Genomic DNA, 23,891 nt, shown 5'->3' on the forward strand with positions numbered 1-23,891 from the left:
TCTGTAAAGGAGAGTTGGAAATTTTCCCTATCCTACTGGAACATTTTAAAGTGTAATTAATATTTAAGGCAGGAGGATATTACTGTGGCCAGAGTCGGGAAAATTAGCTAAACAATAAAACAATAAAAGTTTGGACTGAAAATAGAAAGCTACTTTTTAATAAGTTCATTGAGGTGCTGTGTTTTCTGCTTTCCTCTTTCCTATTTGTCCCAGAATATAAAAAAAAAAGAGCTGGATTTAATATTTTCAAGGTGGATTACTCCTGCAGTCTTTCCCCATGGTTGTTCTTTGTGTTTTTGGCCACAGTCCTTCTGCTTCCAGCTCCACAATCCTTTGTCTGAAGAATGAGAAGTTACGATTTTGAGAAAGGAGTCTAAGGTTTTCTTTGCTACTGTTTGTAAAGCTCTTCTCAGATTCTTAAAAGAAAGAAGGTAGTCAGGCAAGCTATTATTAATGCTAAGTATTTCCATGGCAACCAGTGATAATGCTGTCTCAGGTAAGGAAGCACCTTCATGAGTTTCCATGGAAATAATCTTTCTGAGGCTTTTATTTCAGAGTGGAGGGAAACCTGAACAAAGATCTTGCTTATGCAACATATATCCTCAGTGACAGAAAAGCTGGAGAAGAGAAATGAGAGAATACTGCCTCTAATGGTACCCGAAGAGCATTTTCACTTGCACAGTAATATTAAAATATTCTTTGTCCTCATTGTGGCCATCTCTGGAAGATGACGTGTTTAGGTAGTCAGAAAACAGCCTTTACTCAGGAAGAGTATTCATGTATGTTTGTGTACCCAGACATTCCTGGGCAGGCTTTGCAGAATAACTGCCTGCTCATTTAAATTTTATCTTGACTTACCTGTAGGGAAACAGTGGCCTCAAACCAAAGGACAATGAAGTTACATCCAAACCTTGGCACTGGCCCATCAACTACCAGGTATATTGATCAATCCACCTTCCTTTCTGTTTTCATGTGCTGTTTGCTGTGCTTCTTGAAGCATAGCACCTCTTAATTGCATTGAAGATGTTGTCAGCTTTATTTTGCTGCATGGGTGAGAATTTGTCTCACCTTTTGACACTGTGCAAAATACAAATTGGATTGATGCAAACCCATTTCACTCCCTTCTGGTCTGTTTCCCCAGGGCCTGCGTTTTTCTGGTGTCAATGAGACTGATTATCGGGTTTATTTGCTGGGAAACCCGGTAAGTTGGAGTGGAAGATCCCAAGCCAAAGTCTTTAGCAAATTTTAGCTTACTCTTGCTTCTGCCACTGACAATGATTCTCTTCTTCCTCCTCCTTTTGGACTTTCTCTCTTGTACTCTTATGCTTGCATGTAGCTTTTCATTTCCTCTCATGTGCTCATTCCTGTGTCCAGTCTAAAGTCCCAAATGTTTATTTCCTGTGTAGGTGATTTGGTGGCTAAATCTGGTCACTATTGGGTTATATCTTCTGATAGCTGTTTCCACTGCAGTGACCCTGAAAAGAGGTGTTCAGCTGACACCTGAACTCAAAGGTGAGGTCAGTCTTCCTATCCCTCCTGCACTATAGAATCCCTGTTATAACATCCTGGTTTTCTGATACAGGAAAACTCATCTTGGGACTCCTGTGTTTAAAAAGTATTTTTTTTATATTGTATTAAAACCCTGGAGGGTTGAACAATATACACTCAAGGCAGCTGTATGTACAAAACACTAAACTATATAGTGCTGAAAGCATAGCACTGAACAATGACTGTTAACAATGGGTTCCATACTAGAAATAATCACCCTGATGACTAAATCTCACTTTTTGCACAGCAGACCATTCCTGATGAGTTGACAAATTTCCCAAGCCTGTAAGACTTGATTGGAAATCCTGAAGTCAGCATGGACCTTAAGACGCTTTGCAAAAGAGCAGAGCTCTAGAAGTTACTCACAGGCAGGAGATGTGGTCAGTGGCTCCTGAAAAGTCTTACCACTCCTTTGCTGGAGAGTACAGACCTGGACTGGGTATAAGCTGGCATCTTAAGGTGATCCACAGATACGAGTCTCAGTAGGCTTTTGCTGCCTTGTTTTCTTGCAGGAGACAAGGGCTTGGATCCTTTACTATGTCCAGCGCCAAGGTTGTAGAGCTTTTCACAAACCCTAGTAAGTCATACTTTGACCATTCCAGTTCACATCAATGGTTGCTTGATTTTGTAGATTTCTTTGTGGGAAGTTAATTCCACAGTGGGAAGTGAAAGTAAGTTATTGGCTAAGCTGCATGCAGACACCAGAGCGCCCAGTCCCTTTCCCAGACTAGGCAACACTTCTTTCCAAGAAAGGCTGGCAAAGCGATCATCTCGATGTCTCATCGAGAGAACAAAAAACATCAGAAACTGGAATGACGTAATTAGTCTGATGTACATCCTGAGAAACTGCAAGTTTGGTCTTAACATGGAGCATGGTCAACCTCCTGCCTGTCCCTTGAGACTTACCTTTGTATATCTTTTCTGATAATTGTTCTCCTGAAAAGTTTGTGTGTGTTTACAAAGAATGCAGCTAGGATGTTGGAACGGCTTGGAGCCATTTCAGACCAGTACACGACTTCCTGCAAAGATCATTCCTGTTGAGTTTACTTACTGTGAGAAAGCTTGCAAATAGGAACTGTACTTGAGGGTTTTTTTTCTGCTGAAGTCTGTTTATTTTTGTTCCAGAACTGTCCAGAGTTGTGCTGCGTGGTGGTGGGCAGATCATGCTGGGTTGGCTCCTTCATTACTTCCCTTTTTTTATGATGGGCCGAGTTCTCTACTTTCACCATTACTTTCCTGCCATGCTTTTTTCCAGCATGTTGACAGGTAAATATTAGAATCTGGGAGAAGACAATTCTGTTCAATTGAATGTTTTCAGCCTAAACAGTATATCTTTTTAATAGGTTTTCTGCTTGCTTGTGCAAAGTGCTTGAAAACATTGACTAATTCAAAATGTTTTTCACAAAGCAGCTTGCAGTGTCAAGTTGTCTTTTTTTGTTACCACTCTAAAGAGGCAGTCATGTCTAGTGCTTAGGGCATTTAAATTTAGAGACTGATTCCTATTCTCTGCAGTGTCACTGTTCTTACATATGCTTTTATGAGTTACTTCCCTTTGTTTGCTGTCCCCACTTTTCTGTCATGTCTGTTTATAATTCAATCTTGGTAGTCTTTCCTGTGTTTTTTGTCCCAACTTAGCATGTTGGGGCCCAGGTCTGTTTTGCATTTATTCAAATGGAAAGGTAGGAAAAAAGAACCTTCTGCTGATACAAAACAATCCCTATAGTTCTGAAGGTTACCAAGGTAAATGAATTAAAAGTTGACAACGTTTTCTGGTGTTAACAGAGCTTTGTCAGCCCAGTCTGTGGCTGAATGTAGAAGCTCTGTTCTTTGGCCTCTGCATTGCTCCTGACTTCTACCTCTTCCTTCTCCTAGGAATCACCTGGGACACACTACTGAAGTTCTGTGCTGGGTTCTTTTCACCCAGCACTACAGCTAGAAAAGTATATGGCGGAGGATTCCTGGCACTGGTTCTGCTCATCATGTACAGGTGAGCGCTGAAAGCTGAACTTTTCCTGAACGTATGACAGTCACTGTCTCAGTGGAAGCCTTAGTGCCTCTTAATTATCCTTAGCCTTTGTCTCTGCCTCTCTTTTCTGCTGAGCTTGTCAGACATCATCAAGCACAGTCCTGAACCTTCTAGTTTGATTAGATTAAGCATCTGTGTCCCAGTAATGCATTATAAAACATGTTTCCATTGCAGAGAATCTTTCTTTTATCGCAGCGCTCTGTGTGAACACTGTATTCTCCTGCAAACCCACAGCTCAGTGGTTTCTGATTATAGTTCCCATGTCAAATAGTGCCACGTCCCTCAAATACAGGCAGATTCTTCATTGCTGTAGGTTTTCTCAGCTGGCTTTTCTTGCTTTCTGAGAGAAAATACCACCTGTGATAAAACTGTGTATATATTGTGTTCAGCAGAGATTAGAAGGTCCCCAGTGGAGCTTAGAGTTGCCCAAAACCAAAGGTCCCATAGGACATCTGTATGGACTAATCTGCTACCTTGTTCTTAAGACAGAAGACTGTGCAGTCCCTGAAAAGCGTTTGTTTTTTTTTTTCCACAGCTTCTACCTCTTCCATCCTCTGTCGTACGGGATGATAGGACCCATGGCCTCCGACCCTAGCAGCCCTATGGCAGGGCTCCGGTGGATGGACTCCTGGGAGTTCTAGAGCCAGCAACGGGAGCCTGGGAACAGCAGATGAGAACCATGAGATCTGCTGCACGTCAGGCTGATTCTGGATACTTTGGAGACTTGTGACTGTAAAATGCCCTCTCTGGAGAACTCCGGGTATAGTAGCCTTGTTGCTTTGGCATTTGTTTGCACTGCCTGCATTGGAGATGCAGAGGATGACCGTGAGAAGGTCCTCTTAAAAAGGCTCATGTCCTGAATCCTTAGATTATATTCCTGGACAACTGGCTGCTTAAATATAAATTCTTTTGAGCAATATGTATCAGTCAAACAGCAGTGGCAGACCAGCAGTCAGATTAGTACAAGTTGGAGGCTGTATGTAGTTGCATGTTCACGTGTGTGTGTGTGTTTGTGTCTTCCTTCTGGTGATCTAAGCATCACTGCAGTTTGAGATCCAGACAGTGTCTGAAACATTAGAACTTTTATCATGATTAACAGCCTTTCTTATGGCGAGATTTTTGAAAGCTTCGTGTAAGCATCTGGGAACCTCCTTTCTACTCTGCCCTGGCTGTCTGCGTTTTTTTTGTTCTGACTTTGAATTTTTAGAATTTGACTGAAAGGGGTCTGCTTGAAACCTCCTGAGCCGCTGTGCCTTGCCTGTCTCCCAGGCCCTCTGCAGACAGAGATGGAGATTGTTTATCCCCGTATACTGCCTTGCTTGCTGGTCACCTTTAATCATTTATAACAATTACCTAGCAGGCTTGCGCTCAGAGTCAGACTGTTCCAGCTCAGCACTTTATGGCTTCTTTGCAGTTCTGTCTGAAACTGCTAAGGAAATTACAGTGGAAATAGCACGCAGTTTATTTTCTGCCCCAGTACACTGTGAAGAGTGGCTTTTTGGGGGTGTACTAGAAACTGAAATTATAGCTTGGGAATTTTATAGACAGCTGGCATTTATGTTTTGATCCCAGCTATTCCTGTGCCTGTGCTTTTAGGTGGAAGGCTTCACCATAATGAATGTGGCTTCTGCAAAACTGGCTGTCAGTGCCACCGTATCTGTGTACTGTATTCCAGGAAGTTCCCTCTCATAGGTGGCTGACCTTCTAATTATTGTATTGAGGAAAATGTGAGGCCAGGCAAAAATTCTTTGTCTGCTAAGTGTCACGAACCATTGGATGCTGAATCCATCCCTTCCAAGAAAGCAGAATACTATTTATCAGGTGCCTTTCTGCTGTGTTAGGTCTGTTTTTGTAAACGTTCCTTTTATTCCATCTCCTGCTCTTCACCCAATTTCAATTTATTGTCGCAGTTCAAGGTTGCTACCTTGTAGCATCCAACAGGAATGACTCAAGAAGTAATATTCGCAAAACTCCTTTGTGTATGTTTCAGGAAACTCAAGCCTTTCATTTCAGAGTTCTTGCTCTGCTTCTTAGCCTTGCATCAAAATTACAGGTACAGGGAGAGCAGCAGGTGAGTGTGTCCATCTTTAAACATGAATTGTGCATTCATTTCTCTTACTAAACCTTGAATTCAAATACATTTCCTACAATACAGAAGGGCTGTGTTAGCATAGTTGTTCTGTGTGGGGGACTGAGACTACAGTCAGACTTGCTTTCATTCCTCTTTAATGGAGGTCCATGGCATTGTTCAGTAAGGCAGCTGCTTGCTATTGTAAGGCTCTGGTTTGGAGTGTCACATCTCTCTCCAGAAGCTGCCTCCTCTAGACACTAACTCAGATGGTATGGACCTGTGCTTTTGATTCTAAAGGTTTTGAGCTAATCACCTACTGGTAATATATGCTGGGAAGTCATTGCACTAATTAGCTGCTGGGTTTGATGATGCTTTTCCACTTGCTGTTGCAGGAAGAGCTCCCACCTGCGTGAGCCAGGGGCTCACAAAGGTGATATACAGGCAAGAAGGATGAGGGAGAAGCCTGCAAACTTCTTCAGATCCTGCTTGATCTGACAGCTGCTGCAAATTGTTAACGGTTGGCAACATGGCAGGCAGACAGTGCAGTGCTGCATTTATAGCAGTGTGATTCAGCATCTTCTGCTCTTGGCAATATTATCAGCTTAACACCTTGCTGTCCTGCATATGAGCTTTCCCTCAGGTAGTCCCACTGCCATGGGGAGAATTTGCCAGAAGAGCTGATAAAAGCTGTCATTTGAAGTGTAGAACGTTTCCCAGCACATACTTTCACACGCTTGCCCTTAACACTAACAACAAAGAAAACTAAGAAACTTGTGAGTATTTAGGAATGATGGTTTCTAACACTATTTTTTTCATCAAATTAAATCTGTGGGAAAGCAAAGATCGACTCGGTAACCTTGGTTACTTCAGTTATTATGAAGGGGTCAGCTTTGCCGGAGCTGCCTGAGGAGGATGAGCCAGTGTGTTCCTTGGCCAGGGTCCCTCTATCCTTTACTGCTAACAATCTTTAGGATGGGAATTGGTGGCTGAGTTTGAGTATTGGACAGCTGAAGGTGACAAATGTCATGCTCCCATCCCACCTTCCTGTGCACAAGCCCAGCTTCTGTTTCAGTACAGACAAAAGTAGTTTGTTTTTTTTTCTTGTTCTGCAGGGCTGCCATTTCAGAAATCCTCTGAGAGTGCTTGAATGGCATTGAGACTAATCTATTTCTTAGTCCTTATGTGCTGGTAAGGGGATGGAGGCATACAGTGAAAAAAAATCTAGCTGTTCCACAAGAGGGAGCAACCTGCAGCGGAATCTTTTTTTTTCTTTTTTTTTTTTTTTTTTTTTTTTAATCTGGAGTTAAAAATATTAAAAGGTCTACATTTGAAGTCTAGAGGGCAGGCATTTCCTCTACACCCTCTGGACTCCGAGGGTTGGCTTTTCAAGTAAGTGTAAATTGTTGTTGCTCTATTTTCTTTCAGGAGAAAAATACTGAAAAATAATATTTTAGTTAGAATTTGACCCTCAGTATTTGCTTCTCAAAACAAAACCTCTCAGCTCATAGCTGGAACATAATAGTAACCAGTATTTTGTAAGGTAAATAAAATATGATAATTGGGATTCCCTTATTAACTCTGACTTAAAATGTCTGAGTGATGCAGATGTGAGGCAGTGGGTACAGGGCACTCTTTGCTTTCTGAATGGAATTTGGGCTGCTTTAGTTTTTCCATTTTTGCTTGTGGAATGAGTTCAGGTTTGTTTTGAGGACTGCTTATTAGTCCTCTTCCCCAGTCATGTGGAAATTAGCTAACGGTGCTTTCTGAGGCCAGAAGATGCTGTTCTCTGGAGTGGCTGCTCTCTTTGAACTTTGCTTGACAGGGTTCCTTTTATCACTGACAAAGTATTTCATCAAACTGTATCTGTGGATTCCAATCACAGAAATCTGCAGGCTGCCACGTTCCCTGCTTCAGTTTCTTTTTTATGTGTAAACTCTATTTTCACCTCTTCGGTCTTTGGAGGATAGATAGAAGACCTCTAGGCTCATCTAGCTTCATCCTAGACAATCCATCGATCTTAAAAAGGTTTCTTTTAACAGTCGCTCCAGGACACCAATGTGTACACACCTATTCCAGCAGCAGGGACCAGCCTCTTTCCAGGAACTGGACTACTCATGCTGTGAGACACAGATGTGACTGTGAGGAGGATTTGAACAGAGATTCCTGTGCCAAGGTTGCCCTTGGTCCAGGTGGAGGACTGTTGTGTCGTGCACCGCTTACCAGCATTGTTCACAGCCCTGTGGGTGGGAGAGCCACCACCACTCTCTCTCCTCTGCAGAGAGTTTTCTTTTTGCGTATTGATTGGAAGGGCTTGTTGATGCATAAAGGGCATTGACAGGATCTACTTTTTTATATCTCCCTCCGTCCTTCCGGTCCTTCAAGTATGCCCAAAGTACAGGACATGTTGTTGCTTCTGCTCCAGTTTTTAGTCTGTACATCCATTTCTTACAGGTGCCTGAACAAGGGGTAGGACAGGACACCTTGTAGTATCCCGAGTGGACAAATACCTGTCACATGCACTGAGAGCAAAACCAGAACCTTGCTATGGAGAAGTAAACAAATCTGTTATTTGGCAGTTCCCTCCTGTATCCCTCTGAGGATTGTTTTCAAGGGAATTGAGAGTGAACCAGCTGTCAACACAGAAGCACAGGCATTTACCTGAAATTCTCCACTGCCACGCTTGGCGGCTTCCTTTCCCGAGGCTGTGCCTGCGTGACCTACCCTCTGGGTTGGCACTCTGCACACAAGTGCCATTGTAACACTGTTTCTCCTCTCAGGATCTTGCTGGCAGTGTGAAAATCTCTTTAGTGGTGCCCTGTGCCTCCACCAGCTTGGGAATATAGGTACAATTTTTTTTTTTCCCCTTGGAAGCAAGTGACCCCCATACATTGGCAAGTGTGTGTCATGAAAGCAAAGATGTGTGGACTGTTAGAACATCATAAGGCTGTTTCCTGCTGGGAAAGGAAGGCTGAGGATAAGAACACCACCTCCATAGCACAGTTGCTCTCTTAGGGGGCTGTGGGCCACAAGCAGTCAGGACTGAAAATTGTCTCTGTCTTCTTTAAAGTACGAAGACCTTGGTTGCACAGTTGGTTCTGAGTTGCTTTACTTTTTAAACTCCCTTATGTTCTTTACTTGAATGTCAAGGGCTATGATTGTCACAAATAACATCTGAGGTAGGGAACATACTAGCACAGAAACCACTCCTGCTGAATTTGTAATTGAACCTAAAACTTTGCCAAGTGAGTTTGTGTTTTAGAAGAGGCGCTGTTTAGAGCCATCCTTGGAGAACTTGCCCCTGACTGCGTAAGAGTTTGGAGCAGGAGTGAGATTGGTTCTTTTGTAATTCTGTCCTATATTCTGAACCTTTCTCACTAATGCTACGTGTGTGTGTGCGTGTGTGTATCTGTCCTTGAACATGTCTCCTAACTAAGGTGTTGTTACTGCACCATACAGTGTGGATGGGGGAATGTTCCCTTGAGCTATAAATGTATTTTGTACAGGAGATAATGGAAAATGAGGTAGAACTTTGAATTTAATTTTGTAATAAAAACCTCTTCTTTCAAGCATTCTCTTTGTGGCTAGACCTTGGGGTGTTTTTTTCCCCCTCTTCTCTCCCTCACATGCACACTTGAAGTAGAAAAATGAACTTTAAATGGACCCACTGGAGAGTTTGATCTAGGACAACGGTGATCAACATCAGCTTTTAGCACACCAGTGTTGCTGGACTGCAATTCTAGGAGGTCAGATTTTACTGCAGTCCAAGGGATGTGCTGATACACACAGCAGGAGGTGAAACTGGTACATCTGGATGGGAATAAAGTACTGTTGGTTGAAGTGGGTTTATTTCTCCATGTTAAAGACATGTGAAATTGTAAATATGTATAATATGGGTATACTCATCAAGCTTCTGGTAGGTTGTCTATGAACACTTCATTTGACAGATCGAGCGCTTTATTCAGGAACCCAGCATTCTTCTGTAAGTTATTCCTGTGTTGAGTTTGTGGTGTCCATAACATCAGACTGATGCACAATTTTGTACAAATAAGGCCCTTGCTATGAACTGAATGCAAGAGTCTGTAATAAAACTGGAATGCTGTAAATCAGGACCTGGCTCTATGCCAGGCTGCAGTGGCAGGGCAGTGTATACTTTCGAGTACAGCGTGTAACAAGGGGTTCCCATCCTTGGGGTGGTACTGGATGGGGAAAAACAAAATACCACCTTCTTATTTGGGGCTACCCATTGATACCCGAGTCGGTGCTGGAGGAGAGCTGACCAGTCCATTTAGATGTGTTCCAGGGGCTGCTAAAGTAAAGCCAGGACAGCTAGAAACTGGACTGTGGCCTGCGCAAGGGGATACAATAGGCTAATAGATGGTTACTGAAAAGCCAATTGACATCTTGTATTGCTTCAGAAAGTGCAAATTGGTCTTTGGATATTGTCTGGTCAGGGCTATCGTTCTGGAAGGAAGGACTGCTGACACAGATGCTATGCTAGAGCATAGGGAGGCAGCCATGAGGAAAAGGCATGAAGTATTGTTCAGAAAATGCTGATAATAGCTGAAGTAAAACTTCTCACTGCCCTCTAAAGGAAGAATGGCTTCTTTCTGCAGGTGAGTGATCTCATGTCAGTGAACACTGGGGACTGATTCCATTTCACATTTGTTTTGAACCTGCCAGGTTTCTAGGCTTCTGAATTCCAGCCATCGTCCTCAACAGGAATGAGGCTTTTTAATAACGTAACATTTTAATATAGTTTGTGCTCTGTCTTCAAGCTGCTGTTTAATTGTCTTTTTTGATAACTTGCATTGAAAGTTTCTATTTGGTTGCTTTCTCTAGCCCTCAAATCTCCTGTGCATCTTTCATCCAAAGCTGGTCATCCTGCTGTCTTGCAGCTGGCACCCTTGCAGCTGACACAAGGTAGTTTTCAGGCTTCATTTGATGTTTTTTTTTTCACCATGTATATTAGGATGAAGTATTCTGAAGTACCTAGTTCTCTCCATTGACCAGAGAAGGAGTTTTAGTTACTTGCTCATATGAAGGCATCTGTGTTGGGTCAGCTGAGTCCCACCCTGGCAAAGTGCTGATCCCTTAGAATGCTTTAGGGAATATAACTGGTTACAAGGTGGAGAAGGAAAGCAGCTGAGAAGTGGGGAGGAGTCGGTTGAGATGGTACATCTTTTTTTAAGATTTCTGAGCTGTGTGAGAACAGCCAAATAAAGCCAGTGCAGGTGAAGAAAGTGAATTTAAACAATTTGATAACTTCAGGCAAAAATCCTATTGGAAGCAAAACTGAGGAGCAATACTTAAAGGTCAACAAGAGCACAAGCACCAACTATCCCAGTGCAAAGCACGGCGAGGAAGAGCAAAAGAAGCCAAAGATGAGAAGCTGAGTAACAAGTTATTAATTGAATTCATATACAAGAGAGAAGCATCCAGAAAGTGAAAACTCACATCACTGAGGGCTGCTATGAAATAGTCATGCAGAGGGGGAAGGCAAAAAGGCTACTTCACAAAATGAAGACATGATAAGGAATATCAAAGTTAATGAAAAACGTCAGGACATAGGTAAGGAAGAGATGGATCAAGAATTAAACCACTCCTTGGCAGACAGAAAGCCATGAACTGAAGGATCACTCTGAAGAGTTGTACACCCATCTGCAAACGCTTTTGTGATAAACTCCCTGCTGGGTTTTTCATTATTTTCTCTACGCTAGTTTTTAGCGAGCTAGTTTCTTCCCTACTTAATAATCCTGTTTGGCCTCTTTTGAGTATTGCCACATTTTACACTCTGTAAGTCTGCTGAAATTTCTTTGTTTCAAACATTATTAAAACAAAATAAAATTAATAATAAGTAGGTTGGAGATACCCTTAGGCAGCTCTTGTAGGACTTACGGGTGCAAGCTATCTGTGCCTGCTGATTCTAAGTCTTCATTGCTAACAGTTACTAATGGATTGGAAAGTACTTTATGATGTGGTATAAGTACATCACTCTCCTCAAGACAACCACAATATTTATTCAATGCTTAGGTGTTTCTGACTCTGGAGTTTACAGGTGCAAAATTTCTCACTGAACCAGAGAATTATTTTTGACAGAGCCCCAAAACTGGAAATGGCTGAGGTAGGTGAGGAGGAGAGGACCTCAAGCAGGAAAGGATCCCATGCAGAGAAGCAGTTACACATGGGGTTTGCTTTGAAAGCAGTGCAAAGCTGAAAGGTTGTGATGCTAGCACAGCCCTGCCACAAAGGACTGGGTGCAATTAAATGCTAAATCTTTGGTTTAATGAATCACATCAAAGATGCTGTTCTCAGAGACAACCACCGTAGGTCAAATGATTGTAGGAGATGCCCTGGTCGATAGCATCAATTCAAATTTCCAGAAAGAGGGAAAGAACAGGCAGAGCTGAGATCAGAGAGAAGACAATCAATGAGCACTGCAGAGATCAGCACCAGCAGCTCTTCTGAAACAAGAAAAATCCCGTGGGGAAACTACAGAGGAGCTCCACAAGGAGTAAAGCATCCTTTTACCAAGCTTTTGCCATGATGTGTCAGCAGCTGAAGGATGATCCCATCCAGAAGTATAAGGACAACTGGAGGAAGATCCAAGCCTATGTGCTATGTAGGACAGAAGCCACGTAGCTGCGCTGACTCAGTGCTTGCCAAGTTGCCAGGCATATTAGCTAGAGCACCACGTTGAGTTTATGTGAGGCTGGAGAGCTTTGGGACCGCGGCTGCTTGCCTCTCACCAGCTTGGAGTTTGCACATCTCTTTAGCTGCGTCTTATGATCAAATCCAGCTTGTGTGTCAAGACTGACATGGTAGGTAGACTTTTTTGAACTTGCTTTGGTAGAGTGACTTACAAAAGCCAGAAGTTCACAGCCTGGTGGTGGGAGTATCACTGTGCTGGAGAGCACAAGGTGAATAACAACCTAGGTAAGGTCTGAGCATCTGTAAGTGCCAGAGCTGGTCCAACAGCCTCCTAAGTCAGGAGGCTCCTGACCTACTCCTGAGTATGGCTAGCAGCTCTCTGTGTGATCCTCTTTGTCTTCTCGCTCTGCTTCATGCCCTCTCAGCCCTGGATTATTTTCACCTGGCTGTACAAACTTTCCCCAGCAGTCCTGGGAGATCCAAGATGAACCTGGGGATGTCTAGTAGCAAACTGAAGTCAAAAGACATGTTTTCATTTTATTCTGCTGTGGAATCCTCTCCCACACGTTTTTCCTCTTCCCTCTGCCCATCCCTCTCCCCTCAGCCCAAATCCTCAAGGTCAGTAGTGCTGCCCTACTCTCCCTGCAGGCACAGCGGCAGCCAGTGAGCTCTGCAGCTGTTGCCTTCATCGTTTTATTGGCTACATTGTTCCCTCCTGCATCTCTTTTGCTTCTTGTTATGCAACTGTATTTTGTAATTTGCTTTGCTACTGAGCTGTGCTGCACCCTGGCCTGAGTGGGTAGCTTGAGAAGACTGCTGGGAACATTGCAGGACTTCTGCTGCCACCTGAGGATGGAGACGGGAGTCTGGGGAAAAGAGGAGCCGTCATGGTCTGCGGTTTTGAGACTGGGAGCAAGGGGAAAGAAAGGCGATTAGCCAAGCCCAGGAGTCCGTATCCGAGGTGAGCAGGGAGTCTGAAACAGCTAGATCAAAGTCGCATTATTCATGAAGACTCAGGCATGTAGAATTGGAAATGAGCAGGAGTCCAAAGGGAGATTTGGGTTTGTTGGTACAGCAGCTGGGAGGAAAACTGACAGTACTGCAGCAGCGTGTACAAAACCATCATCCCCTGGGCCAGGCTGATGGGGTGTCCCTGGGCTGTTCTCTGAGCTCCCTGAACCCTGAGGACAGGGTTGGAGGCTGATATTTGCACTCTTATTCCCAGTTCTGTCACCCTGTGTTATGAGATGGGGCAAGTTTCTTTCCCTGTGGGTAAATTGAGGCACTGAATGAGTAAAGCCAACACTTGGCAAGGGGAGTTATGAGCGTTGGTACTGTAACTTGAGAGCGCTCTAGATTACAATAACTAGACCCACTGCAAATTAAAAACATCATAAAATTGTGTTCTTTCAAAGTACAAAAGAGCTTTATCATCCTCTTTGCAGGTCACTGAGCTTCTCCAGAAATCTGCCTCCCATTTCTCTAAGTGGCCCAAGGATTATTTTGGAGCAGTCTGTGCTGCTGCCTCAGTGGTTTTTCACTCATGAGAGCTCCAGAGACAGGCTTGTAGAAATCCAAGAACATCTCAGAAAAGAGCTGAGCTGCCAGGCTAGGTACGCGGAGCCAAGGGAGCTGGGGACCATCCCAGGAAACCCTCAGACCATGGAAACATTTACAGAGCTCAACCTCTTGATAGATCCTGGGGCTTCCTCATGCTTGAAGGCTCACAAAACACTTGAACGAGAAGCGAGGTTTGCTTGTTTATTTTTCCTTGTACTTTAAATCCTCTCTGGACTCCACCTCCAGTGCCATGGCAGCGGAAGGAACTCCTCCAACAGCCACATAGCTGTGAGGGAGAAGCTGCTTTGCACACAAGGAAAAGCACCACGTCTCCCAAGCCCTCGCTCTTTTTAGTCATGTGAATGGTGGTTCAGGTGTTTGTTACCCCTGAGTTCTCCCTGTCTCCCACCTCAAGTCCCTTCTTACAGATCCCTCCTCCTGTGCTGGAAGATCTGTGCTGTCACAGGGAGAAAACCTGCTGGTTTTATTAAGGATTCACTGTTCAGAGGGGCAGGGAAGGTGGGAAACTGCTCCTGGATGTGCCCATACCCTGCCCAGAAGGAGCTGGTGCTGGGGGACAGGGAAGGAATTAACTCTTTGGTTCTTAGACTCTGTGGAGCATCACACTAGCATAGGCTTTGGGTCCCAACGGGTGGGAAGTGGTATGGCCACCCCATGCCCCTTCCATCAGCTGGGGCACCCGTATGTTCCACAGGAGGAGAAGACAGGCCATGCTCAGCACTCATTGCTGCCGTTACGTCTGGTCCGTTCTGACGCTTGTGCCTTGCTTGCGAGCGCTCAGCAGGCAGCCACCATCTGCGGCACGGAGGGAAGGTACAGGTGGGAAGACTTTGGACAAGAGCCACCGTTTTCCCATGCTGTCATGGCTTCACTGCTGTTGTCTGACAGACCCTTGCCATCAGGAGCAATGGCTGAACCTGCATCCTATTGTTGCCCTGGGATATGATAGCTGGTACGGTGCCTGCATGGGCCCGAGGAAAGGTGTCCCACATCCCAATTAATTTTAGTTGCTGATTGCTCTTAACTACAACTTGTTTTTGTGGTGCTGCTCTTCCTCCTCTATCAGCCAGCTCTGAATATATTAAAAGTATTGCTAGGCAAATATTCAGCCTCAGTTGCTGCTCTGACCTTACATACCGGCTTTAACTCTGCTTCTGGGTGTCCTGCGGTCCAGGGAGGACTCTGCTCTTCTGTTCTGCTCCCTCTTCTTGTCAGCAGGGTCAGGCTGGGCTGCCCAGCCAGGCTCTGGTGAAGCTCCACATCTGTGTGGCGGTGACAACCTGCTGAAGTGGCAGGGCAGCTTGTGCAGACGCATCTAGGATGCGGCTTCATGCTCTTTGCTGGTGAGCTTGATCAGTTGCAAGACAGGGAAAGGTTAATGTTCGCATGAGCACTGCTGGGCTTGTGTGAGCCGCCCTGCTCAGATTAACCCTGTATTTCCTGCTGCTCTCCCTTGCAGTCTCAGCAGTTATCATCACACCAATTTATCGTCAGTGCCCAGTGTGAATGTTTCCTTTGCAACCACACAGCTAAGATGCTGGTTTTAGTGGCAGCTTGCTGTGGGCCAAAAGATGGTGGCCAACAGCAGGAAGCACTGTGGGCTGGCAGGTTGTGTGTTCCAACCCCTCAGCCATGAGATCGCCCTGCAGTTCGTGACTTTTCTTTATTATTGAATGCTTTCTATTTATCCCTTGTTCTCTAAGAATACAGATGTATAAAGATCATATGCTTTTCTCAGTTATCAGGAAAGTGAAAATGCTGTATTTTTAACAGAAGCCATGATTTAACAGAAACCATTGCATCTTTCTGGGACCTGTGACGTTAATTAAGTTTTTTTCCAGCAATGGCATTCAAAACTCAGCAAACCTGGAACATCATTTGTTTCCTGGCTTGGCAGCCAGAGATCTGAAGCATTTGTGAGACTCCCTAGTCCCATCTGATAGTTCAATTTCTTTGTGAGTTTGTTGGACTCCTCAAGAGGACAGGGTTCTCCAGCTTCCTCTGGTGTCTATGGAGCTGTGCCTGTGCAGAATAGTTGCCCGGTCTGTGCTGAGAATGCGGGGCCTCAAAAGCCACAGAAAAGAGATCATTTATTCTGGCACTTGCAGAGACGTCTCGGGTGGCTTCCTACTGTCAGGGCTGTCACTCCGGCTTGTTAGGAGAAAGGCCCCTGGGAGACAAGCGGCTGGGGTTTGGATGCAGCATTGAACTTGTCTCCTTCCAGGGATCGTCCTCAGTGCTGCAAAGAGAGGAGCTCCTTTTCTGCCTACCCTGCGTCAATGGGCTCCTGCGTTGGGTCACAGGCTGCTGTCTTCTCTCCTGATGGCAGGAGATAAGTGTGACGTACAGTGCCAGAGTAAGAGCAGCAGAATTTTTATTTCAGAACAGGCTGGGATGCCTTCAGTAATACTTGTGCTTTTGTGTTGCCTTCTCAAAACCTTTACTTGTGTGACTGCTCTGCTTTCCCAGCTTCTGTTGTGTCACTTGAGACCTCGCCTGCCCCTTCGCACTGTTTCCCCTGTGCTGCCCCGTTAAAAGCAGTTTTCCCTTTAGCTGGACGATGAAGAGGAGCTGGGCGTCCCTGGACGGGTTTGACAGAGACGATGTGAGCGGTGATGGACAACTTCGCCTGCTTCGGCTGGCTTAATTAGCCTTCAATTAAAGATGGATCTCGCAGTGTCTAGACCGCACCTGCCTGCGGGAAGCGGGGGGAAGCGGCCGGGAGGTGCGGGAGCAGCGCTGGGGACCCGCACAGCGGGGGTGCGCTGGGAGGGGGCTGTGGCGGACGGGGGGGTCCCTGGTCAAAAACCGGGACGCTCGGAAAATGTCAGCCGTGGATGCGCTGAACTTTCTACTCTGCCCTGCGGGGTGGCTGGGGATTTTAATTTTTTTTTCTTCCTTCCTTCCTCTGAGTGGGAAATACAACGCGAGCTCTCTTCCCCAGCGGGGAGGCGGCCGGGGAAGCCGCGGGTGGACCGGGGCTGGGGGGGCCGGGGCGGTGCGGGGGCGGCGGGCGGGGCGCGGGGGCGGGACCCCAGGTGAGCGCGGCGGCACCGCCCGCCCGGGGAGGGGGTGGGGGACGAGAAGGGGCGGGGGGGGGGGGGGCGGCGAGCTGCTGCCGAGCGGCGGCCCCGGGGCTGGCGGAGCGAGCGGTGCCGGCGCGTGGCCTGGGGCGGCGGGGGCGCCCCCCCGCGGCCCGCCATGGAGAGCGGGACGGTGCTGACCGGCGGGCAGCGGGCGCTGATCCGGGAGAGCTGGCGGCGGGTGAGCGGCAGCCCCGAGCAGCACGGCCTCGTCCTCTTCACCCGGTGAGCGGCGGGGGCGGGGGGCGCGGGCGGACTCCGATTCCCTCTGCCCGGCCGTGGCTCCTGGCCTCCCGGCCTTTCACACTCCACCCGCGGGTCACAACTTTGTCACGGGTGGGGTGCGGGCAGGCTTTGTGCGTTTCTGACCGCCGATCCCCCCCCCGCCCCATCTCGCCGTGTGCAGGGGTGTTTGTTCGGGAGGGACCCCCCGGCTGCCCACCACCCGGCAAAGCCCGGGCCGCTGAGGAGGGGTTCGGCCTCGGGGCAGGGGAGATGGTGGGCAGAGGGGAGCGGCTGAACCCCCCCTCCACCTTTCCTTTCCTGAGCGGATCGGTGTCTCCCTTGGAAAGACAGGGAGAAACTCTTTAGCAGGGCCGGTTGTGACGGGACAAGGGGTAATGATTTTAAAATAGAGGGAGGTAGGCTCAGGCTGGATATTAGGAAAAAAAATTTACAATGAGGGTTGTAGAACGCTGGAACAGGTTGCCCAGAGAGGTGGTGGATGCCGCATCCCTGGAAACATTCAAGGCCAGGTTGGACAGGGCTCTGAGCAACCTGATCTAGTTGGGGATGTGCCTGCTCCTTGCAGGGGGGTTGGACTAGATGACCTTTAAAGGTCCCTTCCAACCCTAACCATTCTGTGAGTCTATGATTGTGGGAAAAGAAAAAGGAAAAAAAAAATCTATGAAAAGTCATTTAAAAAGGGGAGTTGGAGAGTTGATGACCCGTTTCCCACGCAGGCGAGAGCCAAGCCTCGCAGAGCAGGGCTGCCAGCAGCAATGGCAATGTTTGGGAGTTTCGGCGGAGGGGAGAGGGGTGCACAGGCTGACTGTGCGGGATGGGGAGGAGAGAGGCCAGGAGAGAGGTCATCTTGCCAGAATTCCCTGGGGCCTCCGTGGATGGCATCCGCCTGAGACCCATGTGTGCCTGGGATGAGGGAACAGAAAATGGGAGCTGGCGATGGAGTGGGAGAGTGGGGCGCTAGCCCAGTTTGTATGTGCCCCTCTTGCCCGAGTAGGAAAGACAGCTGCTGGAGCTTGCTGGCCTTCCCCAGATTTGGGAGCTTTGGGGCTCAAGGGGGTCGTGAAGTGGGAACAGGAAGAGTCAAGACCACAACCGAGGCTTTGGGGAGAAGGGCCAGGCTGGAGGAACTGCAGCGAGCAGTTGTCTGCTTGACTGGTTGTCAGGTGCCATAAACACGTGTCTGAGAGCTGGGGCTGTAGAGTGGGGAAATGGAGAGTTTTTTGACGATAGGTAACCTGGATTGCCCCAAATGAAGACTTTTCAGAACTTCTGGGTCCTTTGCAGGTCGGGAGGGATCAGCAGTGGGAAGGGAAACAGAGGGGGGCTGCAGGTGTGCTGCTGAGGGGGATGTTCCTGGGGTGAGCAGGCCTCTAAATAAAGCTGAGGAAGTGAGAAGATGGAGGTTTCTCTCTTACTATTGCAGGCTGTTTGACTTGGACCCTGACCTGTTGCCCCTTTTCCAGTACAACTGCAGGCAGTTTGGCAGCCCTCAGGAGTGCCTCTCTGCCCCCGAGTTCCTGGATCACGTCAGGAAGGTGAGAGAGGGGCTGTGGCCTGGCTGGAGCGCAGCCTTGGTGGAGGGGGGAGCGTTTTGGCTTGGGACTGTGGGGTGTCCAGCTGGGGAGTCTCCTCCTGAGGTGGTGACTGCAGGGGGTTACTCGTGCTAGCAGAAGGTGCTGTTGCCAAGACAAAGTGCCCTACCTCAGGAAGGATGTGGGTTGTGGTGGGTGAGAAGTACTGTGCTGATTTCCGTGCCCTCGTCTGAGAGTAGGTTGCCTCTCTGAAAGCTGGGAGCCCCCTTGCCCTACCGTGGAAGTGCCTTGGCAAGCTGCCTTCTGTCCAGACGGGGCCAGAAGCCCTCTGCTTGGCCACATGCTGACCAGGCGGTGGCACAGAGCTGGGCAGTGGGCCAGGCTCCCGTGGACCCTGTGCTGTGGAGAGGCCATTGATGCAGCTGCAGAGCCAGAAGGCCCACAGCATCTCTTGGACTGGCTCTGCGGGAGTGCTGAGGTACGCGTTGGCCTCCCCCTTGAAATGGGGAGAGGAGCAATGCTGGTGTCATCTGGAGGAGCTCACGCATGGAGCTGATGGAATTGCAGCCGGTGCAGCACAGACCCTTTGCTCAGCCCTGAGGAGCGGCCACGCCGGCGCAGAGCCCAGCCTCGGCTTGCAGATGCCTTCATAAACCGTCTGGCTCTGTCTTTAAACCAGTTTGGTGCCTCGCTTGCCTGTCTTTGTTCCTTGTAAGAGGCTGTTTCGGGACTCTGCTCTTCTGATAGCTGCAAGCTTTTTGTTATTTTCCAGCCTCTGTTTATTGGCAAAGTTGAGTCCGTTTTTACTTCTGCTGTTGTTGCCTTGAGCTGAGATAGCTCTTCGCTCTTGTTGGAGATAATTTCCCTGCTGAAATTACAGAGCACAATTCTATCACTTCTTGGCTTTGCCAAGCTAACTGTGCCCTGGCTTTAATCTCTTTTTCTAATTTGGTATGTCTGTTCCCTTCATCCTTCATCAACCCTTCTCTGCCCTGTTTCCATTTGACTCTTCATGATCCTGGGAGACCATGGTAGTACGTACTTTACCAGACCAGGTCTCTTGGCTGTACTGTCCACCCCATCTCCTGAAAATACCTTGGCTGATCTTAGAATTGGAGTTGCCTTATTCACAATTGCACCATCTTGGCAACTTCTAGTTGGAAACTGTAGTCCTGGTAATTTCCAGGGCTCCCCTGCGGTTGTCCTGGGGTCCGAAGAGCTGTAATGACTGCATCGGTGTCAGATCTTAGCCCGTAACTGCTCTGCTGTGGGGCTGTTTACCCTCTCGGGGACAGAGAGGTCAGCAGTCCTGCCTCCTGTGGCACCTCTGGCAGTGACCTATGGAAGGATGTGGTGTGTGCTGCTGCCAGCATGCCTCACTGATGTGACACATGGATCGCAGCAGAGCAAGGGAAAGCTCAGAGAGCATCTCCTGGGCTGGGAGGTGGCCAGGCTGAGAAGGGTGAAGTAGAGGGGTCGGACTCTTTGTTCCTCTGGGAGGGCAGCAGAGCCCTTGCTGTTAATGCTGTTCTGCCTCTATGCTCCTGCAGGTGATGCTGGTGATTGATGCTGCTGTGAGCCACCTGGAGAACTTGTCCTGCCTTGAAGAGTACCTCTGCAACCTTGGCAAGAAGCACCAGGCAGTCGGTGTGAAGGTTGAGTCTTTCTCGGTAAGGCATCCTCCCTTCTCCCGCTGCGGCTGTGTTTGTGCAGCCCTTGGCTGTCCCCATCCCTCTGCGCTCACCTGCTGGGTTTGGCTGGCTGCAGAGAAAGCTGGTGGCTCAGGGCAGCCCCTGAGCTGCTAATACCTGCATAGTGACATTGGGTCGATCAGGGAAACCCTCAAGCTCCCCTCATTTTCTGCCCTCTCTGAGTAAGGCCAGGGAGAGAGGATAGAGGGGAGCGAGGGATTTCCCCTGTTTGAGGAGGGCGATGGTTTGGGGCACTGCGGTCTCTCCTGCGACACAGGGATGCAGGCTCAGCCTTTGCCCTGGAGCTCTGCATCACATGCTCTGGGCAAACCTCACCGCACCTGGGAAAGGGAGCATCCAACTCTCACTGTGTCTGCGCTGGGGTGGCGTTGCTGCACCTCAGCCCCTGCTTCCCCCAGGGCAGCAAGACAGGAGCATCCTCCATATTAAACCCTTGTTTACTCCTCTCCTGCCATCAAGCATGGGCAGAAACGCTGGATAACACACAGGGAAGGGCAGGTTGAAGGAAAGGTTTCTAATCAACCCACAGCTCCCTCTTGATACTGCTGGCTTTGGTCCTCTTCAGAGGAAGCAGGGTCCCCTTTGCTTGGGGTAGTAATCCCCCCCAGCCCTGCCCTCACTGTGTGGGTGCTCCTGGATGGGGTTGCTCGCAGCTCCATGAGGAGCAGTGCCCTCTGGAGAGGCCTGAGAAGCAGTGAGGCAGGCCCTCAGCGTCCATCCTGGGGACTGACCCACTCTCCTGGCACCGTGGCATTGCTCAGCTCCTCTGATCTGCTGCCGTGCTAGGGGACGGGGCTGGCTACCCGCATCTGGGAGCTGCAGGGGTTGGATGTGTGCTTCTCCCCTGGTGTTATGTGCACGGTGTCAGCCCTTGCTCCCGGCCTGCACTTCCCGCTCACCCAGAGTGTGTGGGGTGAGGGCCAGCGTAGGGCAGGGGAAGGGAACGGCATGAGCTGGCTCTGCGCCCTCTGAGCAGCCAGGGATGGGGTGGCCTGGCCCCGCTGTTGGAGGAGGAGCAGGAGCAGCTGCCCTGCAATGGGAGAAGTCCAAAAAAGCAGTGAAACGAGGAAAGAGGCTGTGTGTCATTCCCTGGTGCTGAGCTTGATGCCCCCGTTTCATCTGCAGTCTGTCGGCGAGTCCTTGCTGTACATGCTGGAGAAATGCCTTGGCGCTGCCTTCAGCCCGGATGTGCGGGAGGCTTGGAGCAAACTCTACGGTGCTGTGGTGAAAGCCATGCAACGCGGCTGGGAGATCCTCCCGGAAGGGGAGTAGATCCTGCCAGCCATCCTCATCCCTGACCACACAGCAGTCCTGGGCAGAGGGAGCAGTCGTGCTGTGCCCTCTGCCTCTCTCCACCTCTGTCCTTCTCAGTGCACCAGCCCATCGCTGTTTCCTCCCGTCACGCCTGCTTCGGGGCTTTCCCAGTGATTCTACCTTGCTTCCACATGACCGCATCTCTGCCTTTGCTGGGTGCTGGCAGGGTCCGTCTCTGCAGTGAAGCCTAGGAGCACCGCAGCACAGGTATGCCGCCCGGCCTCAAGTTCCTTCGGGCTTGCTGGAGCACCAACACCCATGTACCTCCTGGTTTTTAGCTGGCTTGTCTTCTCTCCTCTTGCTACTCACCCTAGCTAGATGACAGCTAGTGTAGGCCTCTCGGGCTTATGTGCCCAAGACCCTATTTGCCGTGCTGAAGACCTGCCAGGTATGGCACTGCTCGCTCCTCCCGCGCTGCTCTGCCCGGTTCAGCTGTGGCAATGGTGGATTTGGCTCCCTGCAGGGGTAGGGCCAGCAGAGGTCGGAGCTGGCCGTGCCGTGTGGCTGTCCTCCCCAAACCTTGCAAGGAGCTTTACTCCTCTCCCTTTACCAACACGTCACTACCGGATGGTTAATCCCGATGTTCTCTTCTGCCTTGCCTCTCCCCTGGATGGGATCCATGGCTTCTCCTCGTGTCAGGTTGGCCACAAATCAGTGCGTTTCCTAGGGCTGCTTCAAGCAGTGGGGTCACATTAATCCTGAGGTGAGGCTGTTTTTAGCAGGCTTGAGCTGCCAGCTGAAGGGTTTTGTATTGTTTTGGGTGGTTGGTTTAACCTGAAGTGCAGCTGAAGTGCAGCAGCAGTGGTGGCTCTTTACTGCTTTGTGTTAAGGAGAATAAAGTAAATACGAGGAAAACACATCTTAAAATAAAAATAAAGATTGCAATCATGTCATGGCAACAGCTTGCAGAAATCATCCTGGCTCTTGGCCAAGCATCGCTGGAATTTCTCTGCTGATGCTGTCAGGACCTGGAGTGCCTCCCAGCTGCACACAGTGCCCATCTGCAGAGCTCCTCACCCTTTAGTAAACCCTCCCAGCCATGCTTGAGATGTAGCCGCTTTGGAGCAAAGCGAGGCGCTCGGTTAGGTGCGTGCAGCAGTCCTGTGTTAGGACAGGAGTGAGAAGACAGCATCTGCTGGAAGAAATCCCAGGAGATGGCTGAGAGGCAGCACCTGCGGGCTCTGGGGCAAGCTGAACTTGAGCACTTTGAAGAAGAGGTCATAATTATGGGGAAGCCATTGTGGGACAGGCAGAACCCTGTTTCCAGCCATCACTAGCCCCAGGGCAAGGACATGGAGCAAGTATTCAGTTACAAGCAGAGCCCTTTTTTTGTTGCTTAAGGGCAGGAGGAACCCAGCGGTGAGGGCTGAGATGGTCCTGTTCTAGAGACACATTCCTCTTGTACTCAGATGTCCTCTGCTCTGGGGCAGGAGAGAGCTGCCCACTCCATGCAGCTGCAGCCACGGTCTCCCAGCCCCATGCCATGGAGGGGGTGATGGGGTGCCCTGTGAGATGGGGCTTTTCTTCCCTGCTACTCGGTCTGTTGGTAGCCGAGAGCTTCCAGCAAGCAAGGAGACCTCCAGCTGTGCTTGAGAGGGGGCTGTGTGGCGTTATGGAACAGGCAGTGAACATCACCGCATAGGATGCTCACTGTCCTCCCTGTGTTACCAGGCTCTGCTCCTGCAGTCCTTCAGCGTGGTGGTGTGCATCCTGGCCCATGGCTCTCTCCATCAGCTGGGTCAGGTGGGGTCCTCCCCGTTCTCACATCAGGCAGTGAGGGATGGAGGAGCTGGGGCTGGGGGGAGGTGCTAGCCGTAACAGCATGGTATGGGCAGGAATGGGGACATCCTCTTTGCAGCCCTGTTCTGGGGCATCAGCCTTCAGCATCATGGGAGGGACCTTCTGGCTCTGTGTGACAAATACGCAGCTGTGTGATGGGTGGGGTGTGGGCGTTACTGCCCCAAACCATTCCCACTCCCTCTAGCTTTCCCAGCTCCTTGACTTCTTTTCTGTACCACGTTTTGTGTAACTCCCAAGAGAACTGAACTAGTCTGTGTGCCTCTTACACCCAGCTGTACTGTTTAATAAAGAACAGCAGTGAGTCTCAGCCCTTTTTGCTGCCTTATCTTT

The 23,891-nt window shown here is 48.9% G+C and overlaps 2 protein-coding genes across 9 annotated transcripts in view; both read left to right on the plus strand.

The window, feature by feature from the left end:
* Nucleotides 1-9,216, plus strand: part of POMT2 (protein O-mannosyltransferase 2) — a 28,940-nt gene extending 19,724 nt beyond the window's left edge. For 4 of the 8 annotated variants that reach the window (XM_086749387.1, XM_086749390.1, XM_086749388.1 and 1 more), the window contains 6 exons: nucleotides 865-936; nucleotides 1,142-1,201; nucleotides 1,407-1,512; nucleotides 2,674-2,814; nucleotides 3,421-3,535; nucleotides 4,110-9,216. In XM_086749387.1, coding sequence (XP_086605513.1) covers nucleotides 865-936; nucleotides 1,142-1,201; nucleotides 1,407-1,512; nucleotides 2,674-2,814; nucleotides 3,421-3,535; nucleotides 4,110-4,215 — 600 coding nt within the window. In that variant the 3' untranslated portion in view covers nucleotides 4,216-9,216. Of the gene's footprint in view, nucleotides 1-864; nucleotides 937-1,141; nucleotides 1,202-1,406; nucleotides 1,518-1,798; nucleotides 1,993-2,060; nucleotides 2,122-2,673; nucleotides 2,815-3,420; nucleotides 3,536-4,109 lie in introns of those variants that run through there. The other 4 variants (XR_015258732.1, XR_015258733.1, XR_015258734.1 and 1 more) reach the window with 4 other exon arrangements.
* Nucleotides 9,217-17,075: 7,859 nt separating this feature from the next.
* NGB (neuroglobin) lies at nucleotides 17,076-23,868 on the plus strand. Its single transcript, XM_086748905.1, has 4 exons — nucleotides 17,076-17,182; nucleotides 18,627-18,738; nucleotides 20,286-20,405; nucleotides 21,573-23,868. The coding sequence occupies exons 1-4, from the start codon at nucleotides 17,076-17,078 to the stop codon at nucleotides 21,717-21,719; spliced, it is 486 nt and encodes a 161-aa protein (XP_086605031.1). The 3' UTR covers nucleotides 21,720-23,868.
* The last annotated feature ends 23 nt before the right edge of the window (nucleotides 23,869-23,891 follow it).

This window comes from Chlamydotis macqueenii, chromosome 5, assembly GCF_036417535.1.
Source record: "Chlamydotis macqueenii isolate bChlMac1 chromosome 5, bChlMac1.mat, whole genome shotgun sequence".
NCBI lineage: Eukaryota > Metazoa > Chordata > Aves > Otidiformes > Otididae > Chlamydotis > Chlamydotis macqueenii.